Source organism: Rousettus aegyptiacus, unplaced genomic scaffold (assembly GCF_014176215.1).
Source record: "Rousettus aegyptiacus isolate mRouAeg1 unplaced genomic scaffold, mRouAeg1.p scaffold_m13_p_1, whole genome shotgun sequence".
Taxonomy (NCBI): domain Eukaryota; kingdom Metazoa; phylum Chordata; class Mammalia; order Chiroptera; family Pteropodidae; genus Rousettus; species Rousettus aegyptiacus.
In genome coordinates this window covers 96,932,439-96,952,737 of record NW_023416284.1, presented here as the reverse complement: position 1 = coordinate 96,952,737, position 20,299 = coordinate 96,932,439, and the positions used below count along the sequence as shown (strand labels likewise).

The 20,299-nt window shown below is 44.9% G+C and overlaps 1 protein-coding gene across 3 annotated transcripts in view; it reads right to left on the bottom strand.

Annotated features, from left to right (window-relative positions):
- The window catches only part of DAAM2 (dishevelled associated activator of morphogenesis 2), a 106,023-nt gene that overhangs the window by 42,473 nt on the left and 43,251 nt on the right, over positions 1 to 20,299 (bottom strand). For all 3 annotated transcript variants that reach the window (XM_016154309.2, XM_016154312.2, XM_036217632.1), the window contains one exon: positions 2,655 to 2,880. In XM_016154309.2, the coding sequence (XP_016009795.1) occupies positions 2,655 to 2,822 (168 nt within the window). In that variant the 5' untranslated portion in view covers positions 2,823 to 2,880. The remainder of the gene's footprint in view (positions 1 to 2,654; positions 2,881 to 20,299) is intronic.

The window sequence follows — 20,299 nt, the reverse complement described above, 5'->3', positions numbered from 1 at the left end:
TGACTGTACCAAGAGCCTCCTACCAGAACCCTTCTTCAACAGAGTACCCCAAATATTTTAGAAAAGCAGATAGGATCACTTCAAACCCCTGTTTAAAGCTTTCAGTGGCTTTCTGTCACCCTTAGGATTGAATCCAAAATTCTCAGTTATTCCCATTTTTATGGTAACTCCCAAAAGGACCCAGTTCTTTTCTGATTTAAGACCCTCATATATGCTGCTTCTTCTGTGGGGGACCCTGTGTCATTCTGTATCCCCATTCACTTATTTAATCATCACTCTGCTATCAGATCTCAGTGGAAATGTCATTTCTTCAGGGGGCCACCATGATCCCTTTTCTGGAATAAAGTTCCCTGCTAGACATTCCCACAGGCCCCCTCCATGTTCCTTTACCAAACACTCACCACACCTGTCATTACTGGTAAAGATCAGTGTTCCCTATTAGATTTAACCTGCCTGTTGGTTCATCATTAAATCCCTGGCTCCCATAGCACCCAGCACATAGCAGTTTCTCAAGAAATATTTTTCATTTATTTAATCAATACCTAACACTAGTCTCCTGCAGACAAGACAAGATTTCTCTGAATCACCCTTCCTTTGCCAAAGTATCCTGCTCACTAAAGATGCTCAGTAAATACTTGCTGAATAAAAAAGCCAAAGGAAGGAATGAATACCTGTCATCACATCCTTTCAAAACCCATGCACTCCGTTCAAGAAAACATTCTCGTCTGTGATAACATAGGAAATACTTTTGATGTTTATTCACATTTCCTAGCCTAGAGCCCCTAAATCCCTTGGAATTTCCTGGGTGATAGGCGCCTCTTTTCTTCTAGTAAAGTGACTCCGGGTCAAATCCTAGATAGCTTCACGATGGGAGCTGGTTGCCAGAGAGATCAAGCCTTAATCAGAAGCTGAGAACTTTGAGCCTCTTCCCTAAATTCCAGGGAGAGAAGAGAGGTTGAAGACTGAGCTAAAACTTGATCGTGCCTGCAAAAGGAGACCTCCACAAAAACTCCTCAATGATAAAGCTCAGAGAGCTTCTGGGTAGATGGACACATTCACAGGCTGGGAGGGTGGTGCATCCCAAACCCCATTGGGACAGAAATTCCTGTGCTCGGGAAAGCAGCTTTACTGTCCTTACCCCTCTGGGCCTTATCTTATGCCCCCTTCATCTGGATGTGCATTTGTATTCTTTATAATATCCTTATAATATACTGGTAATGTGGTAATAGTAAATAAAGTGTTTCCTGAGCACTGTAAGGCTTTCTAGCAAATTACTGAACCCGAGGAGGGGATTATGGGAACTCCTGAGACTTGTAGCCAAGTTGAAAAGAAGTGTGAGTAACCTGGGGATCCATTACTTGTGATTGGTATATGAACTGGGAGGCAGTCTTGCGGGCCTGAGCACTTAACCTGTGGGGTCTCTGCTAAATCTGGGTAGTTAGTGTCAGAACTGAATTAAATTATAAGACACCCAGTTTGCGTCCACAGAGAATTGGAGAATTGTTTGGTGCGGAAACCCACACATCTGGTGTCAGCAGTATTCTAAGTAAAAAACAGATCTTAGTATTACTAACACCATTAGGGTTCCAAATGTTTTTCTACACTAGTAAACACTTAGTTCTCTCCCACTCCCTCCACCATCCTAAGGAATGACAATGAGTTTTCCTGAGCCTGTTGCGATGAGGAAGGTAGATAACATTTTCACATAACCTGCATGATCTCATCTTATGGAGGTCTTGTTATTTGAAAGGCTAGATGGCCTTAATCAAACACATCCATTATCAAATTCAAGCATGGTAACCCATTCTAAACCACACCACATGTTTCTCTACCGGCCAACCACAAGAATGAGTGGCCAAGAGCTCATGGTAGACGAGCCTGTGCTTATCACCCTGTGCCAGGGGTCAGGTCTGGGTCCTTGGCACAAGTCCTGCATCCCTGATTGGGGACTTTCCTTGGTGTTCAGGCTTTGTCTCTCCATTAGATATCCAAAGAGAGAAATCATGCTTCTTTCCTGTTCTGTCTCTGTGTGGTCAGAGTATGAATTTTCACACACAGCGGTTCCCACAAGGTTTAGTGTTGCTCTGGACTTGCAGGTATCATGAAGAGTGAGGAAGAGCTGATACAGTAGGAATGATAGAGCTTCTGTCTGCCCCAGGCTACACATGGGAGCCAGACCCGAGCCAGATTCCCAGTATGATATAGGCTTCTCTACCTCCATTTCTCTAGTTAATCATCCCCTGTTCTGCAGAACTCAATCCTGTCTCTTCTTTCTGTGTCTGAGACCAAAGGATCCCAGGGAAACTCCAGAGAGCAGAAGAGAGAAGGGTGCTGCTTTATTTTGCAAAAGCCTGGACCTGCCCCTTTCATAGTGGCCTAACTGCTGCCCCAAGAGATCTAGAATCCAATGGAGATATGAAGTATGTCCATTCTTCTGAGGACACATTTCATGGTGTCCACCCCAGTGAGAGACTCTGTTTCTCCTACACAGCTGAGGTATCCTGGGGGGCCCACCTCAGCCCCAAGGAGAGGTTCAAAAGGTGGAGATCCCAGCACATAGTCCCCTGCCCTTTGTCTTGCTCTGTCTGCTCCAGCCATTCCCTGCCCCTCACCCCCCATTTTCAACACCCTCCCTTCCCTGACCCCTTACTCACCACCAGCTCTGCAAAGCGGACATTAAGCTCCTCTGGGTTCGGAATAGGACTAGAGAACTCCATATACTGCAGAGGGTGGTTGTCCCGAAGGTTGATCTCAGGAATGTCACTGCCCCCAAAGCAGCATAGGAAGCCCAGGCCATGGCGGCTCCTCTTGCGGGGGGCCATGGTCACTGCAGGCCAGGAGGACAGTCAACAGGCAGGTGCCCTACGTCCTCATCGCGATCTGGGTGGGAGAAGAGAGAACACAAAGTGGTCAGGCATGGCAGCCAGGTAGAGGGAGACTGCAGTCAATTTGCCATCATAACTTCTTTGCCCAACGGCCAGGAGCCATCAACCCAATAGCTATGCCTCTTCCCCCCTCCCACAGCTTCTCTGTTTGCTCTAGCTCCTTAAGGCTGGAGGCATTTCCTCCTCACCACACCCTCCAGTGTTTCCTGCCACAAACACTTTCAGATTCTCCTTCTGTACCCCTAAGAGAAGAGGGCTGTAGTCACGGAATGTGACTTCTAGGAGCTGGCACTCATCTCACCCCTCCGTTACTGTCAGATGAGACTCCTATTCCCTATCCTCTGGCAGACTAATTTCTAGCAGGGCTCACTCACTCACTTGATTCATTCTGCTATCTGGAGAAACATACTTTAAAGGTTTCATCCAATGGGGAGTAAAGAATTGAGTTATTTTAAAGTATTGATTCTTAGCTGTTTCTTCTAGATTTGAGTCATTAACAGAATGATCAGAATGTCTCCATGGTCTTTACTCACATCGTTGCTAAAAATGTTGACCACAGCAAGGATATAGACAGACCTAGATGGCACAGCTACCTCATCTGGGAAGGCCAAAGAACTAGTCATCAATACTGTCAGCAGACAGTCCTTCAAGCAGCTCTAAATCTATAAACCCATGTAGTTATCTAGCCCTCTTTTCTATAAAGATACTATAGGAAACTTTTCCTAAAGCCTTGTGGAACTCGAGATGTGCCAAATCTAAGACATTCCTTTGAACCAAGCTCTAGAGCGTCAACAAAGAAAGATAAGATAAATGTGGCATAACTTTTTCCCAGTGAACTTGAGGTAACTTCTGGAGAAGTTTTCTAAGCCCTAATCATCTAGCTAATAACTTAGTCATCTGATCTGCCCTTTCATATAAGTCATGATGCATTTTAATCATCATTCTAGATCTTTTTACCAGCTCCATTTTATCTTTCTTTATAAACTTTGATAAAGGCTTTTAAGTAGACCCAAGAGAGCCTCAAATAACACATTACACAAGGCTGCCTTGTATTACTGGTTATCTGTTATGTTTACATATTGGCTCTCCACAGTTATGATGGTGAAGATTCCTTGAAGACAGGGGCCAAGCCTTCTACTTGTTTGATACCTCCCTCTATTTCTATAGCTAATAAAATGCCTTGAACTTAGTTAGTGTTCAATAAATATTTCTAACTCAATTATGAAACAATCGATGATCATGGAAAAGGAAGAGAGGGGACCTTATCAATTTGTTAAGAAATACTGATTGAAATCCCTGATTCCTAGTGATTGATAAGCCAACAGGAATCCTCATAGGGAATAAGGGGACAGTCTCAAAGATGAGGGGAGAAGAAGCAGCAGGCAGGCTAATACAGAAATCCTGGTACATGGTGACAAAGACCTGAAATAGGCTGGCAGTTGAGGAAAATAAGAGAGGAAGGGAGGCTTTTGGTTTTCCATGGGACTTGTTAACCAAAGGCCAAGAGTGAGTGAGACAAAGCTCTGGTGTCCGAATGTCAGGCCTAGTAATGTACCAACTCTGCCCCAGATAGGTGGACCACCCTAAGAGTTCCCTGCCTGTTGTCAAATTTGGGATGATAATGAACAATGCAGACCAGGTCCTTTTTGTTTTACCAGCCTCCAAAATGCAGCTGCTGCTGCTGGGAAAGACTGCTTTGTTCTGGGCATAAAGTATGGGAAGAACACTTCTAGAGTCCCTGGTGAGATGGGGTTGACAGCATGATGGGGTTCTGGGGAGGGATGCACTGATATCGATATCTGGGAGTACCTGTGAACTCTCTTCTGCATTCACCTCCTTAACTTCTTCTCGACCCCCAGCATCTCCTTCCTTGTCCTTCTTTGCCAGGCTTTGCCAGGAGGAATCATGGGTAGGGGTAGGGCAGCATACAGCTGGCACACCTTGTTGGTCTTTCACCAGCTGTGACTTTTCTGATTGGTTGGTGCCATACCATATATGTCGTTAAATATTTTCAATGTCTCCTCTAAGTATGACGAGTGACGGCTAGTAGCTACAGGAGGAGGTATGAAGTAGACACAGACTTTCCAAACAGGAAATGCCTTCCTTACAGAGAAGGGCCTGAGCACCCAGGGGAGTGCTGCTTATCTGCCCTTTTAAAGGGCAGTCTATTTGCTAGCTCCTGGGTATTCTTATATTCCAGGATGCCCTCCTCTCCACGAACCATTCTTTAAGTCTGTTCCTATCTCCCTTTCTTAGGTCCCCATCAAAACATTGAAGACTAAAACCACAGGCTTTCAGCTAGAAATTATCTAGCTTCATGGAAGAGATGAGAAAATTTAGGTCCAAAGAGAAAACACCTTATCTTAGGTCACACAGGTTAGAGACGTATCTTGGACTGAAACTCAGGACTCCAGTGTTCAAGTTGTGGTCTGGTCACTACCTCACTAGAACTCATCTCCCACACCAATGACCTTTTTACCCAATGCCCCAGCTCCCTGATAGCCTCCATCCACTAGAGAAGACTAGTCTCAACAGCTTAGTTTAGAAATAGCTCCAGACTCAAAGGTCCCTCTTGACCAAGAGTGGGTTATGGAGATCCCAAAAGCCACCAGACTCTCCACCATCAGTGGGAACTGCTTCCACATTCCACTGGCCCAATTTCTTACTCATCCCTGCTCTAATCCCTCCTTCACTTTGGCAGAGTCTCTGAAGTCAGACAAACTGGGAGTTGACTCCTGGCATTGCCTTCCCAGGTGGATGACCCTGAGAATATTTCATGAGCCTTAACCTCTCAGAACCTCAGGTTCCTCATTGGTGACACCAAAATAATAATAGCATCTTTCTTGTCAAGTTTTGGTAAAAAGTATATGAAGTAACATAAGTAAGATGCTTGGAGCACATTGAGCCCTCACAAAAGAAGTCCAGCACTACTGCTGTGGCTTCATTATCATTATCACTAGCAAGGTGAGCCTTGCCCTGCCCAATGCCTGCAACCAGGGGCCCTTCTACAGGCATAGATGGGGCCACCAAGGCCGAGCATTGTAGGAACTTGCCCGGCTAGAATTAAGAAGTTGCTCAGCTTTGCCTATGGTAACTGGAAAGCCTGGACAGAGGAGCTAGGCTTTTCCTCAGGCTCTGAGCTATTTCTCGTTGGAAAGGCAAATGCTTGCCGCTAGCTCTGGGCAGGAAGTGGGAAAGGTGGGGATGGTCAGAGTGATTCATTTCTGCAAAATCCCTATACAAAGATGAGCAATGGAGGTTCCCATCTGAGAAAATAATTGAGAAGCAATATAGGAAAATGGGAAGCAACAACAGAACAAAATCCAGTGGACCTGAACTTTGGCCAGAGTTATTTAACCTGCCCCTACCACCACCCATCTCTCTATCCATGGAAACTTTCCTAAAACCAACAGCTCTATGCCCTTCATATCCTGTGTCTTCATCCCATCCCATTCTCCATCTTCTAGGGACAATGCCTTCTAGAACTATTAGTCCCTAAACACGCACTAACCAGTCTGAGACACCAAAACATCTGGTCGCCACCAATTAGCCCTCCCATAACTCCCACAGGGGTCTCCTCCAGTCCTCTGGCTCCTGCCAGATCTCCCCCTCCTTCCTGTCACAGCCTTCCACATTGTGAAGAAAACATATTTCCTCGACTCAAGAGACTGGGGCTACTCACCAGCCAGCTGTGGGTCAGGGAGATGTGGTGTTATTTTCTTGGGGCCTCAGTTTCCTCTCAGCGCAATGGCAGGGTTGGACTGGAGAACTCCAAGGGCCCAGTAGGCCCTGACCTTTCACACTGTCTGGCTCAATCGCATTCCCAAAGACTTCCCCAGGGGCTCACCTCGGCCTGCACTGAGCACTCCTCCCGCATTCCTCCTCAAGCCAGGAAGTACTTCCTATTACTAGAGTTCAGTATTCCCATTTGGTCTGTAAAGATGAAAATAGTAACTCTTACCCCCAAACCCTGGGCCCCAGACCCTCCACACACCAGTTTTTACATTAATTAGGACTTCAAAAGCCCCTTATCATCAGTGCTTATTCCTAAGCCATAACTAAAAGCAGAATAATATTAATACTTGAGACTTTGGTCTTTGCCAGACACTGGCCTATATCTACATTTCATTTCCATAAAAACTCTCTGGGATAGGTGGCATCATTTTAAATAAGTTATTTAAAGGAAAAAAAAAAACTTGTGTCTTGGAAAAATTAAGTAACTTGCCTAAAGACACTCAGTGAGTTATGGGCACAACTAGTTTTAAACACACGACTGTTTGACTCTAAAGCTATAATCCACTAAACCATGGGGCACATGTCTAAAGAATGTCCTAATCTGATACCTACTCAGAGATTTCTCAAGTGTTCTATACAGTTAAACTCAAAAATTCATAGTTAAGTACTTCCTATGAGTTGAGCCAGGTGCTTTCACAGCTCTGCAATTTCATTTCAGCTTCACAGTGACCTTGTAAGGTGGTTATTGCGATTATCCCTCCCTACAGAATATGATATTGAAGCTTCAGCAGCTGTTACCTGGCTTGTCAACAACTCTGTGGGCTGCTAAGAGACAGGAACTCACAATTAAACATCCTGACTCTAAGTTCAGTGCTCTTATCACAGGACTAAAGCTGATGCAAAAACCCTTTCTTTAGCTCTAGGGACAAATGCTACATCTTCAGAATATTCAAATGTCCTTCCTCTATCCTCTTTCCCTAGCTCCATACATGGAGGTAACTGGGCAAGGATATGCTATTGTGTCTTTCCTTGGCCACTTCCAAACTGCTCACTAAGAGCCAAGTACTGTGCTGACAATTTTGTGCTTTATCTCATTTATACCCTACAACGCTCTAATAGCATGATTACCCCATATTACTTATGGCTACATTATAACTCTTAAATGCAACTTGCCTAACGAGCACCTTCTGTGGGGGAAGGGGCTTGTCTTTGAGGACAATGATGTCAAACTTGAACACACCTGCTTTTAATCAGCTTCTAGCCCATGTGCTGGACACTGACCTGGACTGTGAGGACACTGGGGTAAACAGGCATGGTCTCTTCCCTCAAGGAGGTCCCCTTCCAGGGGGACAGTCAAGGCAGTGACAACACAGAAGGGTTGGAAAGGCAGGTGCTGTGGCAGCACTGAGAAAGCAGACCTGGTCCAGCCTGCAGGAGGGGTGAAGAGGAAGTCAGGGAAGCCTCCAGGAGAAGGTGACATTAAGCCAGTCTTGAAAGAGATGAGAGAATTAAGAAGGGGTGCAAGTGGTGGGAAAAGGCCGTCTAGGCAAGAACAACATAAGCAAAGGCACGAAGGGAGAAGCAGCATGGTGTGCATGAGGCCAGAGTCCTGACCACTGGTCTATTACTTTGTGGCTAAAGTAATAGGCAAAGGGAATCAACAGGGTATACAAATACCTTGGTTTGACAGTAGAGCTCAGGTATCCTGGGAAGCCTGCTCCTTCGCCCTCCTCTCCCCACCTTGTCCCCTGGGGCCTCGGTCTGGGAATGGGGCCCAGAGCTCCCCCGAGTTGCTGCATGGAACATAAGGAATGTAAACAATTTCCTGTTCCGCAAGCAGATTACTCCCTATATACTGACCCTCTGTGTGCCATGGGAGGTTACCTAGGAAATGGACCCTGTCCCAACTTACCCAGAACATGGCTCCCGAAGAAGAATCTCTGCTCTTCCATCCCAGGCTATACTACTCAGGCCACTGCTCATCATCTCCCCACTGCCCACCTACATCATATCTGCTCCCACTTCAAGCCTCTGAGGACCATCCCCTTATACTCTGTGGGCAGCAAACAGGTTTGTGATTCCTCACAACCCTATGTACACCCTATATACTTCTACCCTGAAGCTGCCTGAATTACCAACACCCTACTCTACCCACGAACTTGGTCGGGTTCTGCCATAAAACTCTAATTATGTGATTTAAGACCAGTTACTTGGCTTCTCTGAGCCTCCATTTCCTCATTAGTAAAATGAGGAAATAATAATAGTACATACTTCATAGAGTTGTCATGAGGACTAAATTAGTTAATAGTTATAAAGCACTTAGAAAAGTGCCTAGTAATAGTAAACATTTTAATAGCTGTACAGATAGGCTACTGTTAGAAGACACCTGGATGTTGACTGTATGCATTATGGAATGTCCTCTATGTGAATGAATGAATCCTATGTAATATTTTGGGGGTTGGTAAATATTACAGGAGCTAATTCCAGCCCACAGCCTGTGTTTGTAAATACAGTCTGATTGAAACACAGCACGCTCATTTATTTAAGTATTGTCTATGGCTGCCCTCATGCAACACAGACCCTATGGCCGAAAATATTTACTACCTGGCCCTTTACAGAAAGTCTCCTGATCACTATGTTATTGGGTTGAATTATATATAATTGACAATATTCAATTATGTTTAATCTACAAAATCAGTAATTTAATATGGTTCAACTTAGTATATCACACTAGCTCATTATGTGTCTAGTCTTACTCATTAAAATGAGAGTGTTATGCTCTAAATCATAATAGTTATAATTATCATTTTTGTTCCAGGTTTATTTTGAACTTTCACCCCACTCCTGTAGGATAAATGTGATCACTCCTTCCCACTCATCTTTTACAGATAAGAAAATTTGAGGCTCAGAAAGATGCAAAGTATAAGCCTCAGACTCAAAGCAGGTCTCCAGATTCCATATCTACCACATTGTCCCCACTCGATGCAGAGTCTGCTGGCAGTGAGATCCATCTCCGATTAGGACAAGAAATGGAAGCATAAAGACCTTCCATCTCCCCACTTCTCTGTGGGTCCATCTCTCAGATAGTGCTCAAGTCACATGGTTGAGGGGTCCAGTTTTGAGTTTCTTGTCACTCTCAGGACAACCGAGACAATCTGACTTACAGTGTGAGCCTCAGGCAGGGCTGGGGAGGGGGCAGGAAGCATTTAAAAAATAAGTAAGCTCTCTTTCCAGGACTAGGGGAGCTATTTTTAGCAGCCACCCAAATTAAGGTTTCCCCCTCTGCTCTGGGAAAGACAAAGAAAGCAAAAGTCAACTCTCTCGGCCAGAGTCCCCTCTGTACAGGCAGTGGGGTGGGAGATGTAGAAAAGGGGAGAAAGGGGTATCTTGTTGGGAAAGTGAAACTGAAAATTACCCAAAGTGACATTTCTCTGACTTGGGGTAAATGTGGAAATTAGGGATTTTCCAACATGGTTTTTTATTTTGAGAAAATAAAGAGAATTTAGGTTTCTATGTCTCACTGTAGCAGTAAGCAAGCAGATAGTAGCTCTCCGAAGCCAAGTATTCATCTAACTAACCAACCATCCATCCATCCCTCCCTCCCTCGCTCCCTCTTTCCCTCCCCACACTGAGTAATGGCTATGTACAAAGCAATTCCCTGGTTGTTTCAGATGAACCAAACATCAAATCCTAACCTCATCAGGGTTACAGGCTTGTTGGGTCCCTGTCCCAACTTACCGAGAACATAAATAAGCACATGCATGAACAAACAGGAGGCAGGGAAAAGGAGGAGGTGTAGCTACAGGCCATGGGACTGCAGGGAGAAAAGAGTGACTTATGGCTGAGTGATCTGTAATATTCACCACAGGAAGTGGCACTGAAGTTGGCTCAAAGAGGAAGAAAGAACATTGGCATGTGCCAGGGGGTGGATCTAAGAAAGCATTAACAACAAAGGTGTACCAGAGGGCCTGGCATTAAGACAAGCCCCGAAGTGAGTGAGAGGACAAGGGAAGTAGTTTTACCAGTCTAGAACATAGGGCTCAAATAGGTGCAGTGGAAAACAAGACTGGGACCAGATAAAGGCAGGCCCCAGATGCCGGGCTAAGGAGGATGAGTGGCTGAAGGATGGGTGGCTGGCTTTTAGTAAAGAAGTTTGTGAGGCCTCATCAGAGTGGGATTTGGATGGTTAATCCTGGTGGCACTGTAGGATGTAGATTACAGGAGAGATAGAGATAGAGATAGAGATAGAGATAGAGAGAGAGAGAGAGAGAGAGAGAGAGAGAGAGAGAGAGAGAGAGAGAGAGAGAAAGAGAGAAAGTTAGGAGGCAGCTCCCTCTGTCTGAGTAAGAGTTAATGAGGCCCTGAATTGCCAAGAATGAAGATGGATGCCAGAGATGTCATGGAGGGTGTGCCAGCACCTGTGTAAGTGGACAAGGAGCTTTGGTATGACATGTACTGGGCACAGAAAATAAAGATGGGCTGAGCATGAGACAGAGTGATGGGAGCTGTTTGAACAACAGCTGTGAAGTAACGGAGAAGAAGGAATTTCAACACCCAAGTGTCTGCTACCCATTAGAGCCAGAGGGGCTCCTAGCCAAAGGGAAACCACCTTATATGTGACACTTGATGCCTCATCCCTTACGGCTTCAGGGAAGCCACACCCTTCTCCATCAGGCTGTCTTTACTGAAACGATTCAGGGAAAACAGCCTACAGCTTCTTCTTGTGCACTCCTGCCAGGTCTCCCACCAGAGCACCCGGCATGCTGAGAACTCACACCATTCTAGGCAGCCTGGGTTAGGAGAAGCTCCCTACTGATCCTCTTTTCCTGAGGTCTCAGGACAAAGGCATTCTGTCATTCGTGAGGGTAAGATCCCGAGGTCCTGTCAGGGCAAGCTGACCCTGGGACCCCAGCTGGACCTGTGAACATGGTTGAACCCTGGATGCTGTACTGACTCTTCCCAGGCATGGTTCCCACCTCATAGTCTTGCTAGTCCCTCTTGGCATCCTTCATTCACACCAGACAAGGCCCTGAATGTGCCACATGGCCAGCTGAACATAAATCCTGGACCGCAGGCACATTCTATCTCTTCAGGGTGAGCAGAGATGGGGATGGCAGGGAGAGGGAGGAAGGGGAGGTGAGTTGACTCCTGGAAGGCAAATATGATTGAAAATGCAGACCCAGGGTACCCCTCACTTTCCCCTCACTCTTGTTCATACAATTTCATCCATTCATTCATTTGTTCTAAGTATCATGCAAAGAGCTAGAAAAATACAATGGTAAGCAAGAGGTCAGTTTGGTGAGACAGGGAGATGATTGAGTAAATAAATATAATAAAGTGTGGATATGGTTATGATAGGGAGAGTTATGATGTAGGTGGGCAGTGGGGACATGGTGGGCAGTGGCCTGAGTTAGGAATGTTGACATAATTCCACCCCAAACAGAGGTTCTACTCTACCTGAGCACTCAGCTTATACAAAGGGTTACAGTGGAATAGGTGCTGGAGATAATCAGAGATGCCATTGAAGTTTCAGGACCAGATATCCATCCCAGGATTACTAACACTGTAAAAGACTGAAAACACTCAAGATATTAAAAGATTAGAATGAGTTAATAGGGATTGATTAGATAGAGATACACACACACACACACACACACACACACACACACACACCTGCTCGCACATGCATGAGAGCCTGAAGTAATTATTTTTTGGTTGTAAGTGTTTCGGGTTATTTTTACTATACCTTTGTAGATTTTTCCAGATTTCCTAGTATGAGCATTCATTATTTTCATCAGGAAAAAATAATGTTATTTTTAAAAGAAGACTCCTAGACTAAAAATGAGGAAACCTAGGATTGAGTCCCCCACTGCCCTAGCAGGCTACCTGGACAAGAGAGAAATGACCTTGAACAAGAAAGCATAATTTCTCTGGGCCTCATCTGTAAATGAGCAAGTCAGACCACATGCTCCCTAGAGTTTCTTCTACCTGTGACATTAGGCTCTGTGCTACAGAATACATGAGGTATTAAATGATGCTGGTTGAATGGAATCATATCCCCTGAACTCCCACTAGTTTATCATTCATTCATTGATTCATTCACTCAACCTTCATTGTTTTTAGCACTCCTTGATGGCTGGCACTGCTCTTGGTGCTGGGGATATAAGGGCAAACTAAACAGACATAACTCCTGCCCTCACAGAGCTATAATCTTCCAAGCTCAGGGTCCCCTTCCATTGCTCTTTGTCTTCTATCCTGTTAATGACTTTCACCATTTTTTCCAAAATGCCTTGAGCATGTTCGTTTCATTCCCAAACACCAAAGCCCAGACATAGTCCAGCCCCATGTGGGACCACTGCTGGCCTCTCAATTCTTCCCGTTCTAACATCCTATAAACAGCTATTTGAATAACATTTCTAAGAACATCTGATTCTCCATTACTGAGTTCAGCGTCCCTTGGGGTTTCTAGTCCAAACTGAAAGCCACCTGCTTTGATTTTTAGGTTTGGCCATTTGGTGGGGCTCACAAATTCCATATGAGCTAAGCTTTGAGATCAGACCTACCTCCTAAGTGCCAATGAGGACATGGAAGAACTAGAACTCTTCTATACTGCTCGTAGAAAATGCAAAATGCTATGGCCATTATGGAAAACAGTTTGGCCACTTCTATAAGTTAAATATACACCTCCATATGACACAGACATTCCAACCCTAGGTATTTACCAAAGAGAAATGAAAGCATATGCCCACAGTTTTATTCATAAACATGTACGGCAGCTTTATTTGTAATAGCTCCAAACTAGAAGCAACCCAAATGCCCATGAAAAGATGAACCAGTAAACAAGTTGGATAGTGTATCCATATAATAAAATACTACTCAGCAATAAAAGGAAATGAACTATTCATACATGCCACTTGTGGATGGATCCCAAAATAATTATAAGTGAAAGAAGCCAGAAGGAAAAAGTGAATATACTGTATGATTCCACTTCTAAAATTTGAGAAAATGCAAACTAATCTAAAACCAGATGGGCAGTTGCCTATGGAAGAGGAGGAAAATGGGGAGGGAGGTAGTGGATTTTAAATGGGTGTGAGGGAATTCCTGGAGGTAATTTACATGTTCACAGTCTTGATTGTGGTGATGGTTTCAGAGGTAAGTACATATATTAAAACTTATCAAATTACATACTTTAATTATGTAAGGTTTACTATATATCGATTATACCTCATTAAAGCTGTTAACAACAAACAACACAGGTTTATTCATAGACTCGCAATATCAAATCACCAAGGGCTCAGGCCACGGAGCTACCTTCTAAAAGATTACTAAGATTATAAGCTACTCTACAGATTCTAGGAAAGACCCCATAAAAGTGAGGGTATGTAGAATGAGGAATCTTCCACAGACCTAAGCCTCAGCCCATCTGGTTTCATCTCCTAGGAGGTGGGGTGGTATATTATAAATAGTACATACTTTCACATTAAGACTGTGGCTCAGTGACTTAGTACCTGTGAGCCTCCTCTCTCTCATGGGCAAACGGATGACAAAATCCACCTCCCAGGGCTACTGCGAGCACCAAATGAAGGGTAAATATTTCACAGCCGGCATAGCGCCAGGCACATCACAGGCCCTCAAACTGAGTTCCCTCCCCTCTCCCAGCTCCAGTCTGCTTACTGTGGTGGCTAAGGTTCACGGCTTAGCCTCCAAAAGCATGAATGAAGCCGGGGGGCTCCCTTCTAAAAGATTCCTAAGCTCCCAGGAGCTGAGTGAGGATAGAGTTAGAACTCAGTGAAGCACAAACAGGCACAGACCTGGTTCCACATGGCTGTCTCTGGGGATAGGGCTGAATTGACAGCAGCCTAGGATCTCTGAGTGGGTAAAAATAGGGCACTTGCAGCCTGGGTTATAGTCTTAGAATGTGTTAATAGGCAGAGAAGATGACAAAGGGGTTTGAGAATGGTAGCCATGATATGGAGTTTTCATGACAAGGCATCAGAAGGGATGTGGTTTGGGTGAGGTGAAAGAAATACCTGACCCTTGCACACTAAACAAGCAAGTACAGGAGATGCCCAGTAAATGATGGAAGGAGGGAGGTAGGGAGGGAGGAAATTAATTTGAGTTAGCTAGGACATGAGAAGGTATGACTCTACGGGTGCAGAGGTATATGTGTGGGTAGTGTGAGGGGGTGGTTGTGATGTGGCGTGTGTGTGTATGTTTTGTGGTGTGATGCATGGTGTGTGCATGTTTATGTGTGTATGTGGTATAGTGTGTATGTATCAGTGGCCTGTGATGTGTTCATCTCCAGGAAACAAATACACATGATTCCACTGACTTTCAAGTCTCAGCAGAAAAACAGCCCAGTCAGCTCCCCAAAGTATATGAGCAGAGGTAATAGTAACGTCAATGAAAATCAGCCCCCATGTTAATTTCGAATAAGCTCAAAGGAGCTGATTAAGGATAATTAAAGGAGCTGCCCAAGCATAATACTTAAGAAATGCTACTGTGGAGAATGCAATGTCTCATCTTTAGTTTCCCAGGAGCCGCACTATGGCCTGGGAGCAGAGAACATTCAAAGCATGCTTGAACCTGCCATGTACTTGACTGAGTATTCACATTAGCCACCTCATCTAATCTCAAAACAACCAAGCAAGGTCAAAACTTTGACCGATGAGGGTATTGAGTTTCAAAACCAGGAGATGACACCCAAACAAGGGCTCTTTCCTATAATATACCACCTCATTCCAACTCAGCTTTAATTCAGCTCTGGGGCATGTGTACATACATGTGCATGTGTGCATCTTCTGTGCGTGTCCAGCAGATGTACCTGGATTTCCCTTGGACATATAGTATACATTCTATTTGCCTCTGCTATCTGAAATTGTGATGTTGTATTTTAGCTGCTTCCCCAACAAGCCCGAGATAGAAAAAATAAATTTCTGACAATAATGTGTCTCCAAACTATTTCATGCATCACATTTTACAAGATATTCAATACATTTCAAGAAAGAACGATACTAACATTTACTGAGAGCTACGCTGGGCTCAAACATTCATATATTTTTTTTATTATTTCAATTGATTATCCCCAAATCTTACAAAGATGGTATTATGATCTGCATTTTTATATTTAGGGAAATTAAAGCTTAGAGAAGATAAGAAACTTGGACAAGTCAGTAAAGTTCATAGAATGTGAACCTCAGCCTGAATGATTTCAGGACTCAGATATAGCTTTCCCCTCTGCACAGAGATGACACCATGTAAATGGCAGCAACATGGTAAACAGTCAGCACCCCCACAGTCATGGCAGCCTCCTGCAGTGCCCCACCCCTTCCTATCCCAACTCTCCGAGAAGAACTCAGCACTAGTACACAGAAACCCTGTCCCCCAGAGAGAGCAACCCAGTCCTATCGTCTTACCACACACACAGAGGCACAAAAAGTTCCAAGTTGCTCCATCTTCAGGGCCAGCCTCTTGGGCATGTGAGCTGGGCACCCTCAGAAGAACCCCCTGCTTAGTTTCAGGCTCTGCCGTTGCTGTCTTGAAATCTTTAATAATTTTTGAACAAGAGGCCCTGCATTTCCATTTTGCACTGGGCCCTGCAAATCAAGCAGCTGGTCCTGCCCATCTTCTACAGCAGCGAGCACAGGCAGCCTTTCCCAGGAAGAGCGGCCCAGCCAGCCACTCCCCATGTGTTTCCAAAAATGGTACCCACAGTCTCTGAATGGTCAGGATGGAACAGAGACAAGTTACTTTAATACGAGGTGGCTTCCTGCCTGAACAGCCTCAATGGGCAACACAGGAACTAATCTGTCCTCCTTTTCCCATCTCAGCCCTCCACTCCACACTCCCTGGTTTCTGACCATGTTGTCCTACTCACCCCTCCCTCAATGCACAATCACTCTAGGGACTGAAATTCCTAGAGGGCATGGATACTTCTACTTCTATCTCCAACTCCCCTCCACAGAGCTCTTTCTGCAAACACAGCAGGAACTTGATAAGAGTGGATGGATTAAATCAACTGCAGTATTTCCTGAATTCTTGACTCTATCAGTTATAAGATATATTATCAATGTGATGACAGTACATTACTCATACACAAAGACTGTATGTCCTGCAATTGGACAAATATTAAAAGAGCATGTGTTAGTAAAATACAGTAAAGAGTGGCTCTGTCGTTCTACATTTGGGTTTCCAATGTTATCTCCCACCCTGTTCCCAACCCCATGCCCACTTCTGCTTCCTCCTCCTCCCCATCCCCTATGCAGATCCTACCATCTCCAAACAGCCTTCTTGACCATCCCAATCTACCTAAACTCTCCCAAATAAACTCAGAGGACTTTGCATCTGCTGTTTATAGGCGATTTCATGCTATATTACTTCATGGCACTTCATGTTATTTGATTTCTTGTATTAATTTATACTTTTTAATCAGTGACATTTTCTAGGCTCTAGGCCCCATGAGAATAGTTCCTAACACAGTGAGAATAGTTCATATGAGAACAGTTCACTGCATACAGTACAATGTATGTAGCAAGTCCTTTTCCTGAATGAAAGACATCTAATGCAAATGGGTGGGGGTGGAGGTAGAGAAAGAGGAGAAAATTAACTCCCCAGAAAAATATCTTTATGGCAAACCTAATGAACTCAAGTCCTTCAACCTTTTCTCTTCTTCAAAGTCCATTGGAGGTCAAAGGCATCCAGACCTTGGACTGACACCCTCAAGAGATGTCTCAAGTGACACTCAGCAAGAGGCAAAGGCATACTCCTTTATAAACCTGCACGCTTAAATCAGGTCCTGGCATTCCCAGACAAAATGCAGGACATTTTCATTGGTTTGTTTCTACTTTCCCCCTCCTTCCTTGTAAGTAAAGGTATTTTGCAGGTAAAAGGGATAAGACGTTTTTCCTCTCTGCTTCCAAGAATGAGATGTTTCTTCTGAGAGAAATGAGACCCCACCTATAGGACGTCAGGCTTCAGAAGCTTGGATTTTCTCTCTTAGGCCAGGCCATCCTTCCCAATAGTCCCAAGCCCTGGGAGCAGACCTTGCATGGACTTCCCATTTCTTTGACCCTGACTTCCCAAAAAGCTCTGCCCGATTCTCTCAACTAAAGGGGCTTTATTTACCCAGAAGGGCACCTCAATTTCTCCCCTTCATCTGTCTCCTCAGTAATTGAGGCCCATGAAACACTTTACCCTAGAATCTACAGATCTAGGTGTCTCTTTCCACCCTGTCATTCCTCTAGAGATCTTTTGTCTCGGTTCTTCCTGGTGTTTCAGAACAATGTGAGATCGGACCCACCTGTGTCAAAGCTCCAAGCTCCCTCTTCATCTTTGGTTTCAACCAGCTGGTTCTCTCTGCCAGGGGCAGCCTCTCCCTGCCCCTCCCCATTCTCCTGACCATTCACCCGCCAAGCCTCACTCCCTTTCCAGGTGTGGGTTAGGTACCCGCTCCTTAGCGTTCTGTTTCTCCCATTATCAAACATCAGACAGAGCTGCTATTGCTTCCTGAATTATTGTCATTCTCACTGGTCTCTGACTTTCTTGAGGTCAGGGACAGTGTCACGCAGTTCAATAGGAACCCTGTGTCCAGCACAGAGCCTGGTACAGAGTAGATGTGCTGGGGTTTTGCCGAGGCTCACGTCTCAGACCTCTGACCTTCTTACCCTCTCTCCCTCCAAGTAAACCTTCCATCATATTATTTCAGACTAATTCAGCAATGCTCATTGCGAAATTCTTTCCCCATCTCCAGCTCCATATTTCCAACTATCCACATTTCTACTCAGATGTGCTAACACAAATCCCACCAACTTCCTCTCAAACTGATTTCATCTCTTCCCTCACCCTTAGACCACCACTGCTTTTTTTCTGTGACTGACACCACAGTCCTGACATTCAAAACTAAAGAATCATCAACTCTTCCTTTGCCTTGAGTACTGCTCTATGGCGGGCGTTTAATATGTATTATCTTATTTAATTCTCACAAAAAACCCTGAGAAGTGGGCATTAGCATCCTGGTTCCACAGATGAGGAAACTGAAGCTTCGAGAATCCAAGTTGAGTGACCTGCCCAAAGTCACAAGCACGTAACTGACTAAGCCAGGGCTTATCAATGATGCAATCATTGATAAACTCTGCTCTCAGAGATTCCGGGTCAGCAGTTCCCAGGTAAGAACCCAGGAATATGCATTTTAAAAGTTTCTCAAGTGATTGGGATGCAGGTAGCTGCATTCTCTTTCCTGTTCTTTCACCAGCATTTGTTCCCATCTTTTTCTCAATTTGTCCTTCTTTCCAGAGTTGTGATCGAATCCCCCAGGTTCTCACACTGGCTGCACAGTAGCATCACAGGGCATTTTGAAAAACAGTGATGCCTGGATCCCAATCAGAACCAAATAAAACAGAATCTCTAGGTGGGCATGGGGGTGGGGATGGGCATAGGACGTGTAGCTCATCCTAGTGGTTTGCCCAGGGTTGTCCTAGTTTTAATACTGAGATTCATTCCCACATTCCAGGAAAGCCCTCGGTTCTGGGGGGAAAAAAAAAATGGAACACTTTTTCACCCTCCTGGGCTCTAGTATTTGTAAATTTCTCCAGATGATTCTAATTTGAAGCCAAGCTTGCAAAACATGGGACTACATCTGGGTCAAGCGATGCCTCTCCCAGTCAGCCAGCTCCTTAGGGAATCCCTAAAGCCAAAGCTCACCTTCCTTTGGTTTCCACTTAGCTTGGGTGAACTCACAATGTGTCCCTAGATCAGCAGCATCAGTGCCACCTAGGAACCTGTTTAAAAAAAGAGGTAGAACTAACTCTAAGTAATTTGTTCTTCTCTCAGCTACAGATCCTTTGCGAACCCCTACCAAGAGCAAGCGACATTTCCTAGCTTGAGTTAAGGTAGGGATTAGGGAGTTAACTGTCAGGCAAGAGTTTGGTGGTAGAGGAGGCTGAGGCGGAGAAGCCAGTCCCCAGGGAGGTGCAGTGGTGCTCAGAGAGGACTTGGTTTTGATTCAGATGCAACAAACTGATCACTAACTAGCTGGCTTATTTATGCTACCTCATTAAATTTAACACTAACTGTGTCAGGTATATGATGTTGGGGTTTTGTGGGGTCCATACTTCTTGTTAGAGTCCAGGACCAGTTGAGAAATAGATTCATGAAATGGAAGGATGGAGGTCACAATATCAACTATGTTCCTAATAAGGCTTTGGGGGTATGTAACTTTATATCTCTGGCCAAATGAACCTCTTAATATCCCATTCATGAATGAGGCCAGCTCCCATATCTGGTCACTGACACAGAAGAGTGACCGTGGACCTCCCCACAGATGTAGGCTCCTGATCTCACCACCCACAGCTAGCCAGATGCACCTACCCTGTAGGTGGCAGATCCCAGAGAGGGGAGGGAATGTTGGCAGGCCCAATTCATTACGTCTCCCAGAGTCACTGTTAGAGATGCCTCACCTCTTCCCTTGAGGAAGTGATGGGGAGGGAGAGGCCTGAGAGTGAGCAGCCAGGGTCCTCCACCCTGATGCACATTAGAACTACTCTTGCTCTGATCCTATCCTCAGAGTTGCTGACGTGGTCTGGGGTAGGAGCCAGGCATTGATAGTTTGTAAAAGTTTCCCAGGTGACCCTACGGTGCCACCAGGACTGAGTAACTACTCTTGGGAGAAGAAGCCAGGAAAC